This window comes from Artibeus jamaicensis, unplaced genomic scaffold, assembly GCF_021234435.1.
Source record: "Artibeus jamaicensis isolate MK-2021 breed Jamaican fruit bat unplaced genomic scaffold, CSHL_Jam_final contig_585, whole genome shotgun sequence".
Classification (NCBI taxonomy): domain Eukaryota; kingdom Metazoa; phylum Chordata; class Mammalia; order Chiroptera; family Phyllostomidae; genus Artibeus; species Artibeus jamaicensis.
Window position 1 is genome coordinate 13739078 of NW_026521894.1, and position 23224 is coordinate 13762301.

Here is a 23224-nt window from a genome sequence, read left to right on the forward strand (position 1 = left end):
CTGTGGTCTTGATGGTGGTGGTGGTCTTGATGGTGGTGATGGTCCCGCGGGTTAGCTTTTACCCCCAGACTCCTGGGGTAAAAGCAGTTAAGTTGCATACCCTTAATGTGTGCACCTCATTACACGTCAGTCTCGCCTCAGCAAAGTGGTTTTAAAAAGACACCTCAGGAAAAGAGTCTCTGGAGACTAGGTGCTTCTAGTTTTAGCAAATTTAAGTACCAACTATATCAACACAAAATAGGAATTTTGATGTTTTAAGTACACTTTGACTCAAGATATTTAAGTAACCTTTGGATTTTACGTTCAAATCCAAATTTTAAAAATTATTGCCTCTTCATAAATTTCATTATGGACGTCTCACTGTGTACCGCTTCCCGCGATTCTGTGTGATCTTCCTGTGACTCTGATCCGCAGGTCTGGGTTGATTCGTCTTTTCCCAGTGGGGGAGCACATACCCTCCGGGGTCTCCAGACTCTGCTCCTGCTCGCAGACGTGTGAAGGACGCAGGAACCAAGGGCGGCACTGAGGCACAGCCCTGGGCAGAGTTGCACAGGTGGAGTGGGGCCAAAGAGCACCTTCCTGTAAATGCGAGTTTGTGTTCAAGCTATGAAACCCCCCTGATGTACTTACAACCTCATGTGGGGAAAAAGCGCCGGTGGGAACTGGATCAGGGTTCACTTGTAATTAACCTGCGTTAGCACTAGATGGCTTTTTTCCTCCCCCAGTTGCTTTTACCAGCCTTGGTCTCCTGAGGAGTTTGAAAGAGACAGACTCGCCTTTGAGTTAAGCTCTGTAGAATCATGAATATGTTTCTAACTGGTTATTTTTAAAGGGATCTTAATTCCACTAATAAGTATGGAGTGCCCATTTTGAGGTAGAAACTGCTAGGTCCTGCGAACCTCTGCAGATTTACTGAATCAGTAAGTATGCATTGAGCACTTACTATGATCTTATTTCTACTAGGAACTGAGGAGGGAAAAACCTAGAGACGTAAGGATTTAACGTGGCATAAATCCACATGGCATGAGATGGGAGCACCAGTGGGTGGCATCTGAGAAGGGGAGTGGCCTATATTCTGGGGGAGGAAAGTAGGCGGCTCCCTGGAGGAAGTGGCAGTAAAGCCCAGCATCAGAAGCCGTCCAGAGACGGCATTCATGTTTCGCATTCCGTCGTGTGTGCCAGAGCGAGAGTTTCCCTGACTCACAGGGTGAAAGGCCCTCCTGCGGGAGGAAACTGGGAGAACTGCCAGTGTTTCTGTAGGGTTTGTACAAAGGCAATAGGCACGAGTTGCTATAACTCAAGGCAGATTGTGCAACGTCATGTAGTGTTTGACATAAAAACAATGCAGTGTTCTTAGAATGGAAATCACAAAGAGTAATATTTTTTAAATGTAAGTCTTTATATTGGTCGGAAGGTCTCGAATAGTTAAGCAAAACAGGAATTTGCTGGGAGTATATTGAGCAGCTCATAAGTTAATGGGAAGGCTCAGAAAACAGACAGGAACCTCGGTGAAGACACCATGCACCCAGTGGCTGTGCTGTGAGGGTGGGGCCCGCCACGGGCACCGCTGCGACTCCTGGTGTAGTGTCACTGCAGGTGATCTGTCCATACCCTTTGTCTCTGTGACAGTTCCTCAGGATTCAGGGTCTCCAGCTGGAACCTCCAGCTCACTGAGCTCAGACTGTCCTAACTGCTCGAGCAGGGAGGGAGGCGGGCTTCTGTGGCTGTGGGTAGAACCTGTTCCCAAGGCTCACACAGTGAGCGCGGGGCTCCCGAACACCAAAAATATTTAGAGGCGATTGACTCTCAGGAATATGGTACGTAGTAATTGGAAGTTGAACCACGTAACTTTTTAATTACTTTCCGGTTTTGTTGTGTTATGGAAATACTGTACTACGAATACTTCTAAAAAGCCCCCTTCACTGGTGGGTTCTGGGACTGTGGATAAAGCTTCATTCTCTTCCTTAGCCCTACCCAAGCTACACCGAACTCTTCCATCCGACCAGAGGTGCTGCAGTCAGCAGCTTCTCCTTTACCTCGCTGGCCAGGCAGCTGGATCTTTTCTCACTAGCACCCTCCCCACCCCCAACAGCAGATTAGCATACATCCTCCTCATTTTTTTTCCAGTCCAGCTCACATGTCTCTTTTTCCGAGTCATTTCAACTCCATATCACTGCCCCCGAACAACAGGTAGTAATGCATGACTCCTAGGCCTCCAAAGCATTGTGTCCCGTTAATGGAGCACTTACTCTGCAATGAAATCTGGGTGCCTGTGGTCTACAGAACCAAATCATAACATCCGCAGGCGGAGGACAGTCTTCCTCACGTCTGTGTTTGTAACTCCTAGCGCAAACAGAGAACTCGGTTGCCTTGTGCGTCAGTTGTTTAAAGGTTAAGCGTACATTCTGCATTTTGGTTCACACTGATCATATCTCAGAAGTATGTCTAAATAAGCATTACGAAGTCGAACATCATACAACTTAGATAAAGTTGTTCACCACAAGACGTTGGGAGAGTCAGTATCCCACTTTGAGAGAGCCTAAATTAAATAGTTACTGGTGTATTTATTTTACTCATTTTCTACACTAGGTGGATTGGCCCAGAAATTAGAATTCCAGTCTGGTGCCCAGAAGACCAATCATGTCGGGGATGGGAATCTTGGGAACCTTCCCTGCTCCCACCTCTTCCCACTCCCATCCTGGGTTGCAAAATGTCGGAGCCTTGGGGCAAGAGAGTGAGAAAGCATACTCCAGTGTGTGCTCTCGCTGTAGTGGTGGAGCTTCGCGTGTCCCTTTGTGACGTGTGTGTGTTGCATGCCAGTGTCCATGGACCCGGCCAGTCTGTGCTTCACCCAGGCCTCAGCTTCCTGGAGCATGAGTCGGCTGACGCACGAGAGCTAGCTCGGTTTCACTCGAGGGCTTGGGAACAGACCAGCCCTTATTTTTTGGGTACCAGTCATGGATTCTCTAGGCCCACCCTGAACATTGCTTGTAAGGCATCTGTCTTTTTGAGCAGAGTATTTCAGTCTCTGGAAAAACCTGCCAGAATCAAAAGGCTTGGTTGCTTGTATTTGACTTTGAGGTCCCTGGCACACTCAGCAAAGTCTTGAACTCTTTGAAAGGGAAGGTAGAAGCTACAGAATTGTTTGTTGCTGTAGTTGAAATCTCTAGGAGGTTACACTAATTTAGAAAATGAAATTGTTTTTAAATGCGCTAGGAGGTTTGGGATTACATGCAGCTGGCCGAAGGCCGTGCTCGTTGGTGAAATAACACCTGGGAGTGGGCTCGCGGTCCGTGGAGGCTCTGAGGAATGGGCCTCCGGCCTGCAGACCTCAGGGCACCTCTGTCAGCCGCAGAGGCAAATTGACGGGAGAGAACATCACAGTAGTTCAGAGGGGGGGACTGGGAGGCAAGCGGATGACATTCTTAGCCGGGATTTGGGGAATGAAGGTGACATGTTCGTGGGATGCTGAAGCGACCAGGGAGGCCGATGGCACCTAAAGAAGGGGTCTGACTGTACACAGCCTTGAAAACCAAACACAATCGAAACGAGAAACTGTAGCCAACATGGCTCTGTGCATGGGAGTGGCGTGCTGGAAGTGGGATGTGAGGACAGGTGGTTTCCCGGCCGTGTGAGGTTGGGTGACAGCGGGGTGACAATGTGAATTTCGTTCACACCTAAAGGAAACTCAGGCATCTGCTGGATTGGCCTGGTCACCGACTCCGGGTCTGATCTTAGGGAAGTGAGTCATTATGGTGGAGGTGAAGTGGACGAGCAGGTCACCAGGGTGCCCCCAGAAAACTCACTTCATTTTGCCATAATTCATGTTTCTTTCAACAGTGAGGTCCTTTGTTGTTGCTTCTATTCAAGGGGAAAAAAGTCTTTTTCAGGGTCACATTACCTAAAGGCTGCTAGACACTGACAAAGAAAGTAACAGCACAAAACCATACTGGGAAGGACGTTTTTAGTGTTTGAGAAGCAAGCCAAAAGCAGCCACGCTCATAGAGAGAAAAGCACAGAGTCTTCTTGTTGACGAACGGCATGCAGATTTTGTCAAGAAAAAGGAACCATTCTTGGTGAAATGGGTTATAGTCAGTATAGGGCAGAAATGTTGAACTGTCCAGTTAGAATTTCTGCATTTTGTCAAGTGCAATACACCCAGACCTGCAAGCTTTCCCTGTGGGGCCAGCCCGTAAGAGCTCACCTGCCCTTCCCCAGAGGGAGACCCCAGAGAGAGCTGACTCCTTGACACTGACCTTAGCTTGTTTGCCATTGCTTTCGCCACTCTCCCCTTGCAGGCTAAAGATGAGTGAGTGGAAATCCTTAGACAAGGTCCTGGTCTGAAAGAAACAGGTGACTGCAAGTTACTCAGTTCAGAGGACCTTACATGATAACAGTGTTTGTGAAGCCCCCAGAGGCAACACATGTGCATGTGACATGCTATTGAGCCAGCAGAGCCCCCAAGTGGCGTGGGCTCCCTTAAAAATCGGACCACTCCGTAGCCCCTGGGTCTGAGCCTGACTGGAAGGGGCCGCTGGTGGGGGTGGTACCTTGGGACTCCTTTGGTTTCCCCGGCTCTCGTTCCTAGGTGTGGAGAACAGGTGCGTTGTGGTGACTAGGAATGGCTTAGCTCAAAGTTCTTCCCTGGGCTGCATATTGGAAGTGTATATCTACACACACACACACACACACACACACACACACACGCTTCTACCCTCCTTTATATGCACAGGCACAGATATCCTTACTTAGGCCTTGATTTTGTTAGCAATATGCTCTCTGTTACCACTTAGAATTCTTAGTCATGTGACTAGTATGACCCAAAGTTGTAACATGCTGGCACATGCCATTCCTGACCCAGATCCACTGATAAAAAAATCACACTTCCTCTTCTTGAAATGTGTGGGTCCCCAACACCTGTCGGACTCGGAGTAGGTGGGGGGTGGTACTCAGGGTGCCAAAATGTGTTTTTGTGGCTTTTGTTTTTTCACTTATGAGTACTGTTCTCCACAAGCATAGGGCTTCTCACTGTGGCTGCACACTGGAGGCATTGGAGGAACTTTATAAAATAGAAATACGTGGGCCCTGTCCCCAGAGATCTGATTGAAGAGGTCTGGGTGAGGCCTGGGTACTGGGGCTTTTTAAACTCCAGGCAATTGTATTGCATGGCCAAGGTTATAACTTGCCCCTCTCCAGTTTTCCACCAACATTTTCCATCTCCCTGAAGTAGAAGCCAGGTCAGGATCAGCCTTTGGATCTAGGCCATTACGACTCCTAATTTTAGCCCTAGACTTTCAGATCGGTCAGTGTAGAGGATGCAGCCCAGAGGAGATGGACTTTCTTTCCCAGGTGGTCCTTGCCGGTTGGCCAAAAAGAGAACGGTGACAGAGAGGCTCCATGTGCATTGGAACTGGAATTCTAGGCTGGTCTTCACATATTATGTCATTCTTACTGGTTTATATTCATCTTGAAGATGAAAGTCACAACTACATTATTTAGTTTTAACTTCATAAGTATAAATATTCTAGTTGTCAGAATCTTTTTTCTCTCTAGTCCAAACATGTCCATGATGCCTGAGAGCACACACATTAATGCAAATACTTCATGAGGAAAGAAACTCAGAAAGATGATGAGTAAATCCCCACCATATGGCCTCGGAAGAATTAGTTATTCAAAGCTAGTTTACTACTAGCTTTGGCCTTGTGGGAAATGGGTGGATAACAAATCTAGCAAACTTGAAATGACCAGTTTGAAGTGATTGCTGAAAAACTTTTTTTTTGTAATGGAATTATCATGTAGGCAAGGACTTTAAGTTAAAAAAAATAGCATGATTCTTTCCCTGAGAGTAAACTAAGTTACTTTGCCAAAAACAGCCCTAAACCGGGTGCCAACACAGAGAAATCAGTGCAGGGAGAGAAAGCGGTGCAGCGGACCCATCCTGCTGCATGTCCGGCGACGCCGTGTGAGCAGTATCAGTGTTCCAGCGGTGGTATCGCAGGTCCCGTCACTGTGGGACTGAATACGGTGCCACATTTCATTGAAGCAGGAAGCACACTTCGGTCTGTGTGCGGAGCAGATAAGCTGGAGCTGAAAGTCCAGTGGTTGGCAGAGGGCCAGAACCTGTGCCCCCAGCTGCCTGCTGCCACGCGAGGCTCCAGACACCTCAGTGTCAGGCTGAGTGCTCTGTCCCGGGCTGGGACACGCTCCTTCAAACACGTGTCCTGTGGAGTGACCACCCCTCTCCCCAGTCTCTTCACATCCCTGTTTCCTGTCCCCCTCCTTGCCTGTTCAGAACTTTGAGTCACAGAGGACTTGACTTTTGTTGGTGGTGCCGCTGCCCTTCACGAGCAGTTGTGTGAAAGTGTCGGTGCCTTTGCTCAGCAGGTCTTGGAGATTGTTATTTTGACTCATGGGTCCTTTTGGTGAGTGGCTGGCCTGGTGATAATTCTGAATAGTAAGTTTGGAATTTTATGAATCAAAAAGACAGAGTTCCCAGTGCAAGTTGAAACGTGGGAGAATGCCCCGTGGGCTCTTCTGAGTCATCCAGGGAGCGGGGGAGAGGAGAACTTCATGGCGCTAATGGGCACTTCGCTTTATTCTGCCCTGCAGGTCCCCCTCCTGCTTGCTACAGTCCCAGCAGTCCTGGCCAGATTCTAGAAGAGTCCAGCTACTTTTTCCCAGACTTTCTGCTCTACGCTGGGAGGCATGAAGCACCTGCTTTGACTGTGGAGCCAAACGGTACCATCAGGGAAAAAGTTGGTGAGTTCTTTCACTTCTTTCATTGGCACTTGTGCTGTAAACAAAATGACTTTATGTGTCCCGTTTTTTAGCTCCTTTTGTATAATGTTTCTCCTCTATGCTCATTTTAAGAAATCAGCATATGGGGCTATTGGTTGTCTCTTTATTGGCAGATGCCTTATTTTTAATATTTGTGCTATGGTGTTAATAGACTATTTAGCTATAATTTGTGACTCTCCCAACAGAAAGTTTCTAAACATGTAGGAACTCCAGAATTATGCCATTTATTTTCCCTAATTTTTCTCTAATTCCTAAATATTTCTTGTACTCTTTCCAAGGAATCTTTTCTTTTTTTCTTTTTTTTTTTCCCTCTGCACTTCATTGTTATCTTCTGGCAAATAATTCAGAAGTTCAGAAGAAATTCAAAACTACAATAGGGAGGTAATTGCTTCCTTTATAAAAACTCCTGGCCTATTTTTGAAGTCTTTTGGGATTGGTAAAACTATGAGGGAATTTTTAAAACCACTTTAGGGAAGGACCTGAGGGTCCAGATAGGCTTATGAAAAGATAATTTAGTAGTTTTCATGCTTGAGAAGACCTCGTTCCTTATATATATATGTTTTAGAGAGAGGGCAAGAGAGGGAGAAAGAGAGGGAGAGAAACATTGATGCCCCGCCCAGTGACCAAACCCACAACCAAGGCGTGTGTCACGGCCGGAAATTGAACTGGCGACCTTTCACTTTGCAGGACAACACCCAACCAACTGAGCTACACTGGTCAGGGCCCCCAGTCCTTTTATTATTCACCCCCAAAATATAATTTTCCTCTGGAAACATTTTTATTTCAATAGAATTTTTATTCATTTTATTAAAACATACTGATTTTTATCTGTGAATTGCCTTTTCCATTAAGCCTTTTAGATCAGTCATCCGAGGGTGAGGGCTGCCTTTTTACCCTCCTGCCCTGGCGTCTGTCAGGGTGCCCGACTGTAACAGATTTTCGGTCCATCTTTGCTGAGCGAATGATGACCCACTTCCACCCACACGGACCACCTTTTCCTTGGGTTGTTCATCACTTACTACAATTATTTGGCACTCATCTGGTATAGACTTTCAGTGGTCTGATTTTCCTATTTAAGTTTTTTACTGTTGAACTCTGGATTTCTATTTCAGTTATGAGTCCATTCTCTGAAGGTAAAGAGTAAGTTTGCATGTACTCCGCATGTAGTCCTATCAGGCACAAGTGAAGTCGGCCCATTTTATGGAGGAGAGAGCTTCAGAGAAACTGAGTGATTTGCTTGAGGTCACAGAGGTGTGATTTGGGGGAAACAGGGAGAAAGATGTGATCAGAGTTGAGCTTCAGGACCCAGCCTGTGAAGTTCTTTAGTTTATTCAGCAGTCGCTTCCCGAAGGCCTTCTGTGGGTCAGGGTCGTATTCTAGGCACTGGGGACGCTGCATCGACTGTAACAGATAAAACCTTCACCCTGCGGTGCTTGAATCCTAGTAGAGGAAGACAGATAACAAATACCAGTTGGACTGAAAAGAGAAGAGGCCAGAAGCAAGAGATATTAGGAGGCTGCTCGGGGCAGCTGACCCACTGCTGAGCAGAGCCAGCACTGGGGAGCAGCTGAGGGCACGGAAGCTAGGGTTGCAGTCTTCGCCATTGCAGGGACACTAAAAATGTCATCTACTGTCACCTTCTCTCGTATTTGAATGCCAAAAAGAGTAAGTGAAAGGTCTCCTTGACAGACCTTGCCAGTGAAAGACAGTGAACCTAATGATGTGTGTGTGTGTGCGCACATGCTCACGTATGTGTGAGTACATGTTAGTTTACATGTCTTGTAAGCATATCATACCACCTTTATTTTCCCTCATTTCACTGTGGACTAAGAAAACCTAGCATGGCAGTTAAGTAACTGTAGGGAGCAAAGGAGACAAAGGGTCCAGAGTAAACCTAAAATTTCTATCAGAATGACTGCCATTTATAGGTGTAAAAAAAAAGGCAACCTTGGGGAAGAAAGACAGTTTTGGGGGAAATGGCGTGTTCTATGTATATACAGAGACAGAGAGCCATCATTGCATGGAATTGCAGCACTGAAAGCTGCTTAGAGATGATCTAGTTCAACCCCCTCAATCTATAGGTGAGGCTTTCAAACTAGAAGAGAGTACGTGATTTGCTCAGGGTCATGCCAGGAGTGAATGGTAGGACATTTACTCTCATAATGCTATATGATATCCTCAATATACTACTTACTAGCACTGTTGCGAAATGGGCTAAATTTTACACTTCATGGAAATCATGTAGTATTCTTTTCCTGGTTAAATGTTTGATCCCCCTCACTGGGTAGCGTGCTAGGGAGACCCAGACAAGAAGGCATGATCTTTACCTTCAAGGAGGTTAGAGTCTTGTGTAGATAAGTAATTGCCATCTGCTGTGGTAACTGCTCTACTGAGGTATGTGCGAGTGCAGGAGGGCTCAAGCCTGCTGGGCTGCAGCAAAGGATCTCCTCAGAAGGTAGCGTTGGCGCCATCACAGGAAGCATGTCTAGGAATCACCCAGGAGGACATGGTGAACCACATCTTTCTAGGCAGAGGGACAATGTGAGCAAAGGCCTAGAGGCCAGAGAGAGCTAGCGTGTCTGGGAGCTATATATGTTCTTAGGTATTGTTGGAGCTTAAACTTCAAAGGGTTGCTGGTGAGGGCAGGCGGTGGTAGCGTGAAGTGTTGCTGGGTAGGTAGGGCGGTAGCCACTGCGCCGTGGGATAGAATGTCAGTTTCATGTGCCGTTTATTATTGAGGATTTTTGTGCAGAGGATTGGTGTGGTTAGGTTTTCCTATTGGAACAACCTTGCAGGGTAGTGCGGGAGATGGGCTAGGGCCTAAGGGGGTGGGTTTGGAAGTAGAAGTGAGACTAGTGTCAGGGAAATAAATGAGCCGGCTGTTGGAATGAATGGTCTGGGGGCACCATGGGCTTGTAAGGCGTGGAGTGAGCATAGATTTTGTTGTGGAATGCATCACATCCTGGCTCTGTCTCTTCCTACCTCTGGACCTCTGTGATGTACCTCTTCTTAAACCTCTCTCCTGATCTGAAAGGTTGGGGAATTGATATCTAGCGCGTAACTGCGTATGGAACGAATGAATATATGGAGATAATTCAGTGTAGTGGCATATCACGTGCACTTTAAAAAACGGTTCTTGTAGTTGTATTGTAGTTATGAGTAATCCCGTTGGAGATCGGGCATGGGAATAAGGAGGAAAGCTGGGAGAGAGACTTTGGAGGTAGGATTGACAGGCATTCACTGACTAGATGTTGTGGTTAAGGAAGAGGAAGGGATTCTGGAAAACACCCAGGTTTCTGGCTAGGCAAAAATTAGACAAAGCAGTGATTACGGGATTGGTTGGGTGTGTACACCTTTCGGGGTGAAGAAGGCATGTTGAGTTTGAAGGACTGACGGGCCATTGGCTGGCAGCTGTGGGTCGTGAGTAGGTCCTTGAAGGTGAGCAGTGGGTGTGATGACCCAGGAGGTTCTGTCAAGTGGGGGTGGAAGAGCACTCAGAGCAGAGCTGCGGGGAACACCAGGATTCAAGGGGCAGGTGGAGAAAAGGGAGCCGGAGGAGTGGACGGAGAAGCAGAAGCCAGGACCTGGTTGCCGAGTTAGGAGAGCATTTCGAGAGTGGGTGATCAACATGCCAGGTGCCCCAGAAGGCTTGGTTATGTAATATGAGCGCTGGAAAATTCTCGCTGGTCTGGGTTACTAATCAGAGCAGGAGGGAGGGCAGCGCGTGGGCGATGCTTCCTGAGGACATTTAAAAGTGGAGGGAAGGAGAGAGGCAGTGTGGCAGTCAGAGGGACATGTGGGCCGTGAAAAGTAGGTTCCTTTTTGTTTGGTTTTGGTTTTTGCATGTCTTTTTTTAAGATAGGAAAGACTTGTATGAAGAAGAGAAGGGGCCAGTGGGGAGATTAAAGGGAAGGCAGGGGGTGAAGAACGGAGCTAGGCCTGGGAGGAGGCGGGAGGTGAGAGAAGGGAGATACTAAAGACCGTTTTTGAACTGGCAAAACACTTCCATGAGAAACTGCAGGAAACCCGGAGTTGGTGGTGGATTTGAAATCTTGTTACCTGCTGCTGTGGTTAGAATGTTCATTATTTACGCTTACTGACAGGCCTATATTCCTGTGCAACCACCTGATACCTTTCTTCCTCTGTTTATCTTTTAGTTGAGGATCCTCTTTGTAACTTCCACCCCCCGAACTTCCTGAGGATCTCAGAGGTGGAAATGAGAGGTTCGGAGGATGCGGCAGCTGGAACAGTATTGCAGCGGCTGATCCAGGAACAACTGCGGTATGGCACCCCGACCGAGAACATGAACTTGCTGGCCATTCAGCACCAGGCCACAGGGAGTGCAGGACCAGCCCACCCTACAAACAACTTTTCTTCCACGGAAAACCTCACTCAAGAAGACCCACAAATGGTCTACCAGTCGGCACGCCAGGAACCGCAGGGTCAAGAACACCAGGTGGACAATACGGTGATGGAGAAACAGGTCCGGTCCACGCAGCCTCAGCAGAACAATGAGGAACTGCCCACTTACGAGGAGGCCAAAGCACAGTCTCAGTTCTTCAGGGGGCAGCAGCAGCAGCAGCAACAGCAGCAACAGGGGGCTGTAGCTCACGGTTACTACATGGCGGGGGGCACCAGTCAGAAGTCCCGGACTGAGGGGAGGCCCACGGTGAACCGTGCCAACAGTGGGCAGGCGCACAAGGACGAGGCGCTGAAAGAACTGAAGCAGGGCCACGTCCGCTCTCTCAGTGAGAGGATCATGCAGTTGTCCTTGGAGAGGAACGGTGCTAAGCAGCACCTCCCTGGCTCAGGGAGTGGCAAAGGCTTCAAGGCAGCAGGGGGACCCTCCGTAGCCCAGCCTGCAGGTAAAGTGCTGGACCCCCGGGGCCCTCCTCCGGAGTACCCCTTCAAGACCAAGCAAATGATGTCCCCAGTCAGCAAGACCCAGGATCATGGACTTTACTACAGTGACCAGCACCCTGGGATGCTCCACGAGATGGTCAAGCCTTACCCTGCTCCTCAGCCCGCGAGAACGGAAGTGGCCGTCCTGAGGTACCAGCCGCCCCCAGAGTATGGGGTGACGAGGTGATTGTCGAGCCTGGCCGGTTCTCTCAGCTTTTCGAAAGCCAGCAGTCATGTTTTTGGCATTTGTTAACACTTTTCAAGGCATGTTAGGTTTTTGTCATCACATTTTTTTCTCTTGTGCATAATATTTAATAAGCCACTTTTTGGCCAAAATATGTAGAGTGGAACAGAACAGAGGGCAACTGAGGATTCAGGAGTTTAGGGGAGGAGTCTCAGTTGTTGGCCATCCTTGGGAGCTCTGCCTGGTGGCCAGGCAAAGCAGGAATTTTCCTGACCGCCTTTGTGGAGAACATCCAAACTCCTGGAACATATTATTACTACAGGGTTTTATGGAATCTTTCTTCATTGTAGATTTTAAAGGAAAATGAATGCTAGAACAGAGGACTGAAAGGGACCATGGAAATCATATAGCCCCACCCCCTTATTAAACAGATGATGAGCTAAAGCCTGAAGAGATGAATAAATTTCCACAGTACACACTCTGAGGCAGCTGGAGTATCCTGATCATCAGAATCTTTTCCCTCCATTGCCCTAATTCCTCTTCCAACTGGTTGATAGATTCAGCAGCACTTACTGAAGGTGTACGCTGTGCAGCTCTGTGCCAGGGTCAGAGATAAAGATGCGGTCTCGGGGAAACAGCATCTGAATATTGCAGTGTGGCATGCTGTTTTAGGGTAGAAGTGTGCAGAGAGCACTAGGGGACCCAAGAGGATAGTGTCACTCATAGCTGCAGGGAGTAGGGACAGCTTCATAGAGGAGGTGACGTCTGAGTTGGGTCTTCAAGGATATGTAAGGGTTGTGGTGTAGAGATGAAGTAGTAGGATGGATGTATTATGTAGGGGGAATGTCATCTCTCCAGACAAACCATTTAGGTCCTAAATTTTGCAGTGCACTGCAGTGATGCAGAATGTGCAGCAGTGCGCTGCAGTGATGCAGAGTGTGCTGCAGTGATGCAGAATGTGCTGCAGTGATGCAGAGTGCGATGCAGAGTGTGCTACAGTGATGCAGAGTGCACTGCAGTGATGCAGAGCTGCTGCAGGATGGGATGGGGTGTGGTAGGAAGTGGCAGAAGATGTGTTTGGACAGGGAAATTGAGACCAGTGGGTGAAGATCTGTAAGTGTCATGCTACGGAGTTTAGAATTTATCCGGAAACAACTGTTTTTACATAGAGGCTAAGTTGATGTTTGATAGAAAGGCTGGCTTCAATGGCAGAAAGGACGAATTGGAGGCAAGGGAGCAGGGGGGCCATGAGGACCTTCAGGGACAGTCTCAACAGTCCAGAAGAGAATTACTGAGGGTGCTGTGGGTTTGAGGCCACAGTGCAGGGGAGCTCTGTATGCTAAGAGTCAGGGAAATAGAATTGACAGGATTCAGTGATTGTGTAGATAAGAAAGTAGAAGAATAGGGTGATTGAAAATAAGACAACTGGAAATCAAGTTCTGAGGAGAGAAATTAGGTCTGAAGATACATATTGGGGATTTCCCAGCATTTAAATGTTGCTAAATTTGCTTGCGGGGAACATGAAGTATGAGAAGAGGAGACAGGTGGCCACTGTCTATTTATTGGATATGTCTTCATTCCCACAAAGGGCTTTATTTATCTGTTTCTAAATCAAATGTGCTGAGGCTTCTGATGCAACCCCCGTGGCTGTGTGCAGGGCATAGCTCGGCTGCACATCTTCTGCAAAGGCAGTGACTGGGCCTTGGCAGCCAGAGAGCTGGCCCATCATCCACTCACTTCCCAGCACTGGCACATCCCTCCCCCACCCCCTCACTAGGCTGGGAACGCCAGCTTTGAAGTACTTGCTGAGATGTAGACTTCCAACAGGCAGCAGAAACTGTTTCCTCCCAAAGTGGGCGTGGTCCGACTCCACTGGGGACTCCCAGGTGGGGTTCCTGCTCTTACCCTTTTACAGTTCCTTAAGCCAAAGGAGAAATTTAAACTCAAAACTATCAGGTTCGAAGAGGGAAAAAAAGTAGTCTTCAAATTTCTGGTATTTGTACCACATTGATTCACCATAGTTTAAAATAATCCTTGGTGTTTACCCTAGAATGGTATCAGTGTTTGGTTTGTGACATTTCATTTTTCCTGAATGTTTAACTCAACCTCTAGAGCTTGCCAAGAAGGTTAAAATATCCCCAAATGCAGTCTCTTCCTTCCCTTTGCCTTAACTGTTTGTTAAATGGCAGTGCATAATGTGGATTGGTTTGCTGCTACTTTTTTAGGAAGATATTTATTTTTTCTATTTTTAAATCATTTTCCTTCTTTTTTAACGTTTGCTTTTTGTCACTTGGCAATGGGTGTGATATAAGGTGGGAGACATAGGAAGGCGAGGAGGGAAGCACTTCTTGGAGATCTATTCCTTTATTTGTGGAGAGTCATTTGTCTCAAGTTTGTGACGTCAAAAAAAGAGGACGTGTATGAGGAACTTGAGTCACCAGCCAAGCTTGGCAGCTGGTTGTGCATGACATCAGAATGTCCTAGGAGACGTAACAGACAGGCCATTGAGGCCGGGCCCCGGCACTACAAGGCCCCTTTGTGAGCCTGGCCATGCCAGCCAGCCAGCATGGCTCCAGCGGCACAGCTCTCGGCCGACAGGGTACACAAAGTTGCATCCACACCAGTCCTGCTTCAGATGCTTTCTCTGTGGCCCAAACTCCAAGGGTTGGCTCTGAAACTCAGCAGTGAGTGAGGTTCAAGCTGTCTTTGCCCCAGAAGATGGGCAGGACTCTCCAGTTTCACTGACATATTCCCTTGTGCTTAAAGGGTTATCTGTCCTAAATGGCGATGGTTGAGGAGGCTGCCGGATGCTGGGTCAATATATCATAGACTTCTGGATGAGAAGGATGGCCTCTGAGTGCAGTAACGGAGTCCATCTCCTTGCCTGATGCTTCAGAAATGGGCTCGATGTTCTGCTAATATTTATTCTCTCACCTGCTCTGATCTGCTAAAGATGGAGATGTGGGTGGATTACTGTAAAGCACTTTAGGCCCTTTTCGTGGGAAACACCACGGAGAGGCCACTAGTGAAGGCCTGGTGCTCTTCCCCAGTGTTCGTTGTGGGTGAGCTACAAACCTCCATCAGTGAGGCTGCTGGAGGCGGAGGCACTACGGTGACCTCACCAAGGTAGCTGGTGGGGACCCCGGGGAACAAGAGCCGGCCGTGGGTAAAGGCTCTGGTTCGTTCGGCTCCATCTTCCTCTTTCTTCAACTTGAAAGTGGAAATGGGTAGAAGTGAAGGCAGGGTGAGGATGGGACAGGCTGTTCTACGGAGAATTATTCCTCTGGGGAAAAAAAAAAGGCAAACGTTTCGATGTTAATCTGTGAAAACAGCACTTTCAGAAGCTGCAAGTTGGCTTATACCATCTGTCCTGTTCACGGAAGAGAATGCATGAAATGAGTATCAGTGGATGATCTGATTTTTATCAAAGCAGTTTGGAGTACAGTAGTCAAATGCATGTTTATTTTGCAAAAAAACCTGCCCATATTTCTAAAGTGGGAAGTAAAATTGCTAAAAAATTACTTAAAATACACTACTTCCTTAATATAACCACTATTAATATTTTCCTATACAAATTAATTTTTTATGTTATAATCATAGATTCTACTCAGTTTAGTATCTTAGCTTTTTTTAGATAGTATTTTATCACATTTTTCTCATGGTGATGGTTTTCACCTTTTTATTGCTGCATTTCATAAGGTATATAATTTACATTGCTTTATAAATAACGTTGTGAACATCGTCATGTGTATCAAATTTTAATAATCACTATTTAGAAATGCAATTATTGGGTAAAATTGTAATGAATATTTAATGACTTCTGACACTGGATAACTTTGTAAGAATGTTACAGTGCCTGTTTCACTGTACTTTGACCAACATTAGGTCATTATAATTAGAAAAGCTTTGCTAATCAGTATTAACTCCTTATTTAATTCACAATTATCAGCTATGCTAAATTTTGGTAGTTAGGTTTATTTGACCTGGAGTATTGGTTCTTTATGTTTGTGTTCATTTGATTTGATACATATGTTTGATGGATTCAAAGTAAACGGAAACCTGTGTGTTCTCTAACGGTTGCTCTAATGTCCCAGTTTCTAGAATTCCGCTTCCACCCTTAGCAGGTAACGACGGAGCGGAGGAGGTAGCCGGAGGACTCACCTTGCAAGCGTCCACCGTGTGCCGGGCATTTTGTGTGGGTTGTTCTTAATCTTCACACCAGTCCTAAGGGGCGCATGCTGCAGATGTCCCTGTTCTCACAGATGACAAACTTAGGCTTAGCCAGGTCCCCAGTAGGGGCCACTGCGGAGGGAGAGATGTTTGTCTCTCCCTCTCCAGTGCAGAAATGTTTCTCTCCCTCTCTTTCTCCCTCCCTTCCTCTCTCTAAAAAAAATCAATGAATAAACTTAAAAAAAAAAAACAACTTAGGCTTAGAGAGAGAGAGTAAAGTAATTTAGTCACGGGCACCAGTTCCAAAGTGCATCGTGGCCAGGAGCAGACCTGGGTGTTTGTCATGCCCTGCAGGTGGAGGCAGACGGGTACATGTCCACTTGGTGTCACTCATCTTGTGAGTTTGTATGTCACACCTGGTGCCCAGCCTGGACTCCGCCCACCCCTCTGGCTCTTTTCAGGAAGACCAGGATACTGATTAAGTATTCCAGACTCTGGGAGGAAAGTCCTCCGGGTACCCTTTCTCTCCGGATGTCAAACTTAACCTTGCCGACAGCTGTGGCTGTGAACTTGAGTCTGTCTCGAGTGAATTTGCTGTCGTTTGCAAGTGAGGACTCGGGACAGTATTGTTTATTGCCTTAGCCGATTTTTAGCAGAATGTTTCAGTTATGGAGAATAAGCCCTATTTTGGTGATTAATTTTTGTGTTCAGGTAGTATGAGTTTGGAAAAAGTCATTGCTGTTGGTAAAAAGAGCCTTTTTCCACTCTTTGAGCCTCTCCATTGCCTTTCTTGCCCTCTACCTGGGCTGAATCTTGCCCATTCAGCATGGGGAGTTTGACTTACTAACTCCCTGGAAGCAGAGAAGAGTGGTAACTGTCATTATTAATATTTTATCCACCTATGAATATGTGAATTTAAGTTTTAGCATGTAGAAAGATGCTTTATAAAAGCTTAAAATGCGCTTCTGTTGAGCTGATAAAAAACATCGTGGAAGATGATGTCCGAGGCAGATGCCCTCCCACAGAGTGCGCTTGCTCTACTCTCTCCCGCACCACCCCACCCTCCCCATCCGCCCAGGAGCCATGCAGTGTCCTGCCTTAAGGGAGGGAACCTAAGGTGCGGCCAGTCCCCCAGATCACTGACATTTTTCTTAAAAAGAAAAAAACAACAATGTGCATTTTCCACCCAGAAAAGCTCCTGGTTTGGTTTTATTTGAGATGGAGTCAAAGTTACTGACATTCTCTCAAGACCGTGGGGAATGACAGTGCGAGGAGGATGGAGGCAGCAAAGGGGCACCGAGCCCAGGAGGCCATGTGGCAAATTAGAGAGAACGCCTCTCCCCAGGAAACCGACGTTCGTGCAGTGCAGCCAGGATGTAGGTTAAACCATGAACACGCATAAAGACGTGTGCTAAAGAGCAGGTCATGCTCTCGGTGAGCTTGAGGTTTGGAATGTGCTGTAGTGTAAGAAAGAATGTTTGGTGGTCCTGCCTTAACTTGAGTCAGAAATGGCTGGAAGAGGAAGGAGAATTTTTGGAGTTAGTGTATGTTTCCATTGTAGTGAATTATGATTTGCAGTTTAAATAGTTGTGAAAATCAATTGCTGGGTGGAACCAGAAGGTAAGCCAGACAGACCCATGGCTGCTGGATTAAAAACTATCCCTTAACAAAAATGAGGCTGTAAAGCCTTATTTAAATTCCACCAGCTAAACATGTGTTTTGAATACCAACCTAAGAACTCACGAGTTTCTCCAATTTGTAAACTGAATTATAGCTGGGTGAGCCAAGTAAAATGCCCTGTTTATCCTGAGAAACATCTCTGCAGTATGGGAATTTCAAAAGGCTAGGGTCAAGTTCAGGTTACTTTCTCAGGAAACCTAACACAGTTCCAGCTGTAGCGAATTAAATGAGTGACTTCTCCAAACAAGAGGATTATCTGTATCCATCCTGCATAGCAATAATTATGAAGTAAGTTTACCCAAGAGTACAGTCTGAATATGAACTGTGGTTTACGGGGTCTGCACAGACCAAGGCGACAACTCGGGAAGCTGAGGGTTTGGGAAAATAAGATTCAATGGGCTTTCAGTTTAGGCTCTTCTACTTTGTGACAAATTTCGTAAGTTCTTTGAGTCTCGGTTTTCTTATCTGTACCTTGTCATGGCTGAATTTTCTTGAAACTAATCACTGTTCTTCCCTGCATAAATAAAACTTGTTCATCGTAGAAAATTTTAAAGTATATGTACTTTCTGCTCCTTTCCTTCACCAAAAAAAAAGCCAAAGAAGGAAAATGAAAATTGCCCACAGTCCCATTATCCAAAGATAAGCACTGTTAAATATTCTGCTTATTATGTTACCTTGAAGGTCAGAAAAGTATAAGGAAATATCGTAAGTTGGAAAGCTCTATGTAAAATGAGGTATTGAGTTGGCCAAAAAGTCTGTTTTATTTTTTCCAGAGAGATGCATTTTCCATTTTCAGCAATAATACTGTTGATTTGGATATTTTGAGTATGTCAGCTATCTCCTATGTGGTAGAATATTAATTGTTCTCAATTAATGTCTTGATTTGATCACTGTCAACTTCAACTGATCTACTTGACCATGGAGCATCATCAGTGAGAAATGTCCAGCACGGAACTTAACAAACCACATCTGACACGTTTGATCGGCCACAGCACCTTCTCCACACACTGCACAGATCTTGTTGTGTGTTTCAGTTGTGTTTTTACCTTTCTTGAAATGATAAAGCATTATATGCTGAAAATGTTACATATTTTCTTTCTTCCATCTTCAACATTAAAATGCCAACGCCAAAAATTCACCAATTTCTCTGTTTCTTAAATGTATGCTAATAAGACAGCTGTTACCATACAATCTAACAAAACTGTTTCCAATGAAGTTAAAGACAAAGAAGTGCTACTTAGAGCCATCTTCCGGGAAAAACCAAACAAACTTTTGGCCAGCTCAATATTCTTAGTGAGAAGTCTTAAAATTTGAACCTCTTCCTAGTTAAAAAGATTTTTATTATTTCATCTCATTTTTTAATTTTTATTTTTCTGTGTTTACTTCCCTCTGATTATTAAAATAACAATAGTTTTTTAGTTTTTAGTTTTAAATTTTTATAATGTACATGTATTGCTTAGATTATGAAATGTTTTTTCAAGTAGCCATCCACATTCAATGTAGAAATTACATAAAGAATAGAAAGAGATGAAACACCAAAAGGAAACTCATAATCGCGTCACTTGAAGAGAGTCACTCTGAACTTTCATCATCGTTCCTTCTAGTCATTTTTCTAATGAAACCCTCATAAGAATTATCTCTTTTTTCCTTTTTACTGAATGTACTGGGGTGGCACTGGTGATCAGATCCCACAGGCCCCGGGCGCACAGTTCCACAGCACGTCATCTGTGCTCTGTGCGTGTCCACCGCCCCGAGTCAGGTCTCCGTCCACCACCATTTATGCCCCGGCGATCACCACACTGTTGTCTGTATCCATGAGTTTCTCTCTTTCTCTCTCTTTTTTGCTTTTATGTATTATATCTTGAGAATTTAAAAAGAAATCTTTACCTAGGAGTTCAGTAAAAGCTTGTTGAACTGAATTGTTAGTGTCGATAAACTGAAAAAAGTTGTTTTGACTTTATTTCTCTATTACTACGTTCCCTTTGGGAAATGTACCAGCTGCTTGCATTTGTCCTTCAAATTAGTTGATCACATCCTCCATCTATTTATCCATTGATGTTCTTTTTCCTGCCATGTTTTGAAAATTTTTTGTCAGCCACAGGACCCATATTTATTAAACATTAGCATAATGGCCTAATTGTAGATAAACATCTGGTTTACTATATTGATCACCATTGATGCTTGGGGATCTGGGGCCAGGAGGGTGGGGACTGCTGCTCTGTTTGATGAAACGCTCTGATGCCTGCAGAACTCTGGAATTATCTCTCCAAAAATGGGGCCTCATGGCCCACGGGCAGCACGGTCTACAGCAGTGCTAACAGAAATACAATGTTATTATTAGACCCACAGGTCTAATGAAAAACTTTCTAGCAGCCACACCTAAACAGATGAAGTTATTTTAAAACATATTTCATTAACCCATATAAAACATTTTTTAAAACAGGTTTTAGTTAGCCCTGGCTGGTGTGGCTCAGTGGATTGAGTGCCAGCCTGTGAACCAAAGGGTCTCTGGTTGAATCCCAAACCTATGGCACATGCCTGGGTTGTGAGCCAGGTCCCAGTAGGGGGTGCATGAGAGGCCACCACACAGTGATGTTTCTCTTCCTCTCATTCTCCCTCCCTTCCCCTCTGTCTAAAAATAAACAAATTAAAAAAAAATTAAAAAACCATACAGGTTTTAGTTAATCCATTATATCCAAAATAGTACTTCAATAAAACAACCTACTAATGAGATATTTTACATTTTTTGTACTAAGTGTTTACATGTGATGTGTATTTTATACCTCCTGCACGTCGTGGTTCAGGCTGGCCACATTTCTGGTGTTCGGGAGGCACGCGTGGCTGCGGCTGCTGTTCTGGATGGCACAGGCCTGGAGGGAGGCGAGGGTCTGTGCCCGAGAGTGTGCGGGTGTCATCGTGAGGCTATGCTCTTGTTCTGCTTTGCATTGGGAGAAAACTGCAGAAGTGGGAGATTCTAAGGTGCTCAAGGCCACTTCGATTCTTCATTGAGGCTTTAGGACTTGGGGCTGTGCTTCTCACCACGCGGTGTCTGACAAGGAAGGGATAACCAGGGGAGGCTTCTTTCCTTTCTCCTAATACCCATGAGCAATGTGTGATAAAACAGTAGAGGCTAACAGTTACTAACTTCTTTCCTAGAGATAGACGCCACACCATGTGCAATGCTTTATACGCATTATCTCATTTAATGCTTACAACTCTGAGAAGTGGGTGCAAGTACGGTTACATGGCTAGAAAGAAGCAGGACCAGAAAAAAGAGCCCCCGTATGAAGGACCAGCGCTGTCCTGTACCAGTGTGGGGAGAAGAAAGCCCTGGTGAGGTACAGTTTAGTGGGTTCGAGACCCCCAGGTGACAGCCCAGTTTTTTGCTGTGTAAGAACTGGGACCTCTGGTTCATGAATCTTCTGAGCCTTAGCATGTATGCTTTATGAATAGGACAATAATATATGATGTTGGAGTAGTGAGTACCCAAGCTTGAGAGAATTAGACAGTGGATGTACAGTGTTATGCATGGAACATTTACATACAGGTATAATGTAAATACATAAATTTAATAAACAAGCTTGTATATGAAGCTTGTATGCAGAGAGGAGCTAATGGTTGATTAGATGTCACCAGTGACCTTGTTTTCCTAATCTAAAGAGCATCATCACTCTAGTTTTGAGCTGCATTTTGTGACCCCAAATACATGAGAAGGACAGTGGCATGGAGCCTTGTTGTTATATTGGTACCATCATGATGTGAGGTTCCACCTGTGTTATCCAGAACAAGTCTAAATACCAGACGCCTCTTCCTCAGTAATACAATGTTGAAGGTTTCTCCATTCTTTGAAAGCGCATCAAGCATATGTGGTCTCCTAACTTGCTCTTGCATTTGCGGTCAAGTCAGCTGACAACAGTTTGATGGCTATCAACTTAGTAGTGTAAGTCATAATTTTCTACCCTCAAACCATAGTCATGCTAATAATTAGGGAGAAAAGACACATGCATTTGAAAAATTAAATAATATTACACTTAAATAAAAATTCAAGAGAGGAAAAAAAACACGGCCTTAGCCAGTGCTGGTAGATTGTCAGGAGAGTGCTTCAGGCAAGGTTCTAAGTCCGGAGGGAAAATGGTGTGGATTCCGGGGTGGGGCGGCACACAGCCTGGTCCAGGCCGCGGACGGTGGAGGACCAGCCCACAGGACTTCCCCGTAGGGCCTCTGTTTTGTGTCTTGGATGTGGCTCTTTAAATGCTGTGATTCTTGCTTTTAATACGTCCCTGTGGACGTGGGGAGAAGAGGCCCTGCTCAGACATATTTAAATCACTGGGTAGTTCGGTGGCAGATGGAAAAGGGTTGCTTTCTGCAGTGTCCCCAAGGCTCATTGGGTTCCCTGAGCAAAGGAGCAGGACACATTGGTGGTGCCTGCCTCTGCCTCAGTTTTCCTAAGGATTAAGCAAGGTGATGAAATTTGGTGTAGATGGTGTAGATGATGTAGACCTCGATAAATGTTAGTTGAATGCTCTTTGTAGAGAAGACCTTCTGTGAAAATAATGTTGAATGGAAGTAACAGTCGAAGAGGCAACTCAGGCAGGTTTCTAGCTGGCGTGTTTTCCCTGAGGCTGCCGGAGCCTCCAAAGAGTCTCATGCTTTTGTGCTGGGGAGTGAGTTACGGACATGGCCGTGGCACATGGTGGTGGCTTGGGCTGGGCCACAAGAACCCAGGGGCGGAGGGCCCCGGGGGGCTGCCTGCCCTCTCTGCTTTCGCCGGTGCAGGGAAGTGGCAAACCGCAGGGAAATGGCAAACCGCATAGATCCTGGAATCAGAAAGTCTGGGCTTAGATCTCCTTTATGTTCCTAGTATCTCTGTCTCACAGGGGTGGGCAAAAGTAGGTTTACAGTTTGTATGGCAAATAGTATAATAATTAATACATGATAATACAAGAAATAGCCTGTTTCATGTACTCACGACTGTAAACCTACTCTTACCACCCATGTGGTCAAAGTTTTGCAAGTTACCATCCCATGCCTTGTTTTTTCACGCAAATAGGCTGGCAGTGATACTTATTTTGTAGGGCAGTTATGTAGGTCATCAGGAGACGATGTGTGTAGCAGTGCACACCACAGTGGCTGGAATGTAATAAGTGCCCAATAAATGGTGACCGTAACAATTTTTGTTGGACGCCTCATGAATGTCACACTCGGCGTGGGCTCTGTGTTGAGGCTGTGGGTTACCAGTGGTAATTACAGTAATGGTGGTTAGTGGCGAACATTAGTCCAGGGTTTACTTTGTGCCTGGCTTTATACATAGTAACTCCTTAAGTCCTTTAACAATGAGCTAAATGGCACATAGCCCCAGGAAACCGAGACCCATGATATCAAATCAGCTAGCTCTCCACTTCCCAATCGAAGAGGGGAAATAGGCTCACCAACAGACAGTTATAGCATGGAATTCCATGTGCTGGTAGTTTCTCCATAAATGATGGTTCC

General features: G+C 45.8%; 1 protein-coding gene across 3 annotated transcripts in view; it reads left to right on the top strand.

Moving 5' to 3' along the window:
• AMOTL1 (angiomotin like 1) overlaps positions 1–23224 on the top strand; it is a 147196-nt gene that overhangs the window by 75122 nt on the left and 48850 nt on the right. For 2 of the 3 annotated variants that reach the window (XM_037163451.2, XM_037163449.2), the window contains 2 exons: positions 6610–6759; positions 10956–11883. In XM_037163451.2, coding sequence (XP_037019346.2) covers positions 6610–6759; positions 10956–11883 — 1078 coding nt within the window. The remainder of the gene's footprint in view (positions 1–6609; positions 6760–10955; positions 11884–23224) is intronic. The other variant, XM_053670445.1, reaches the window with a different exon arrangement.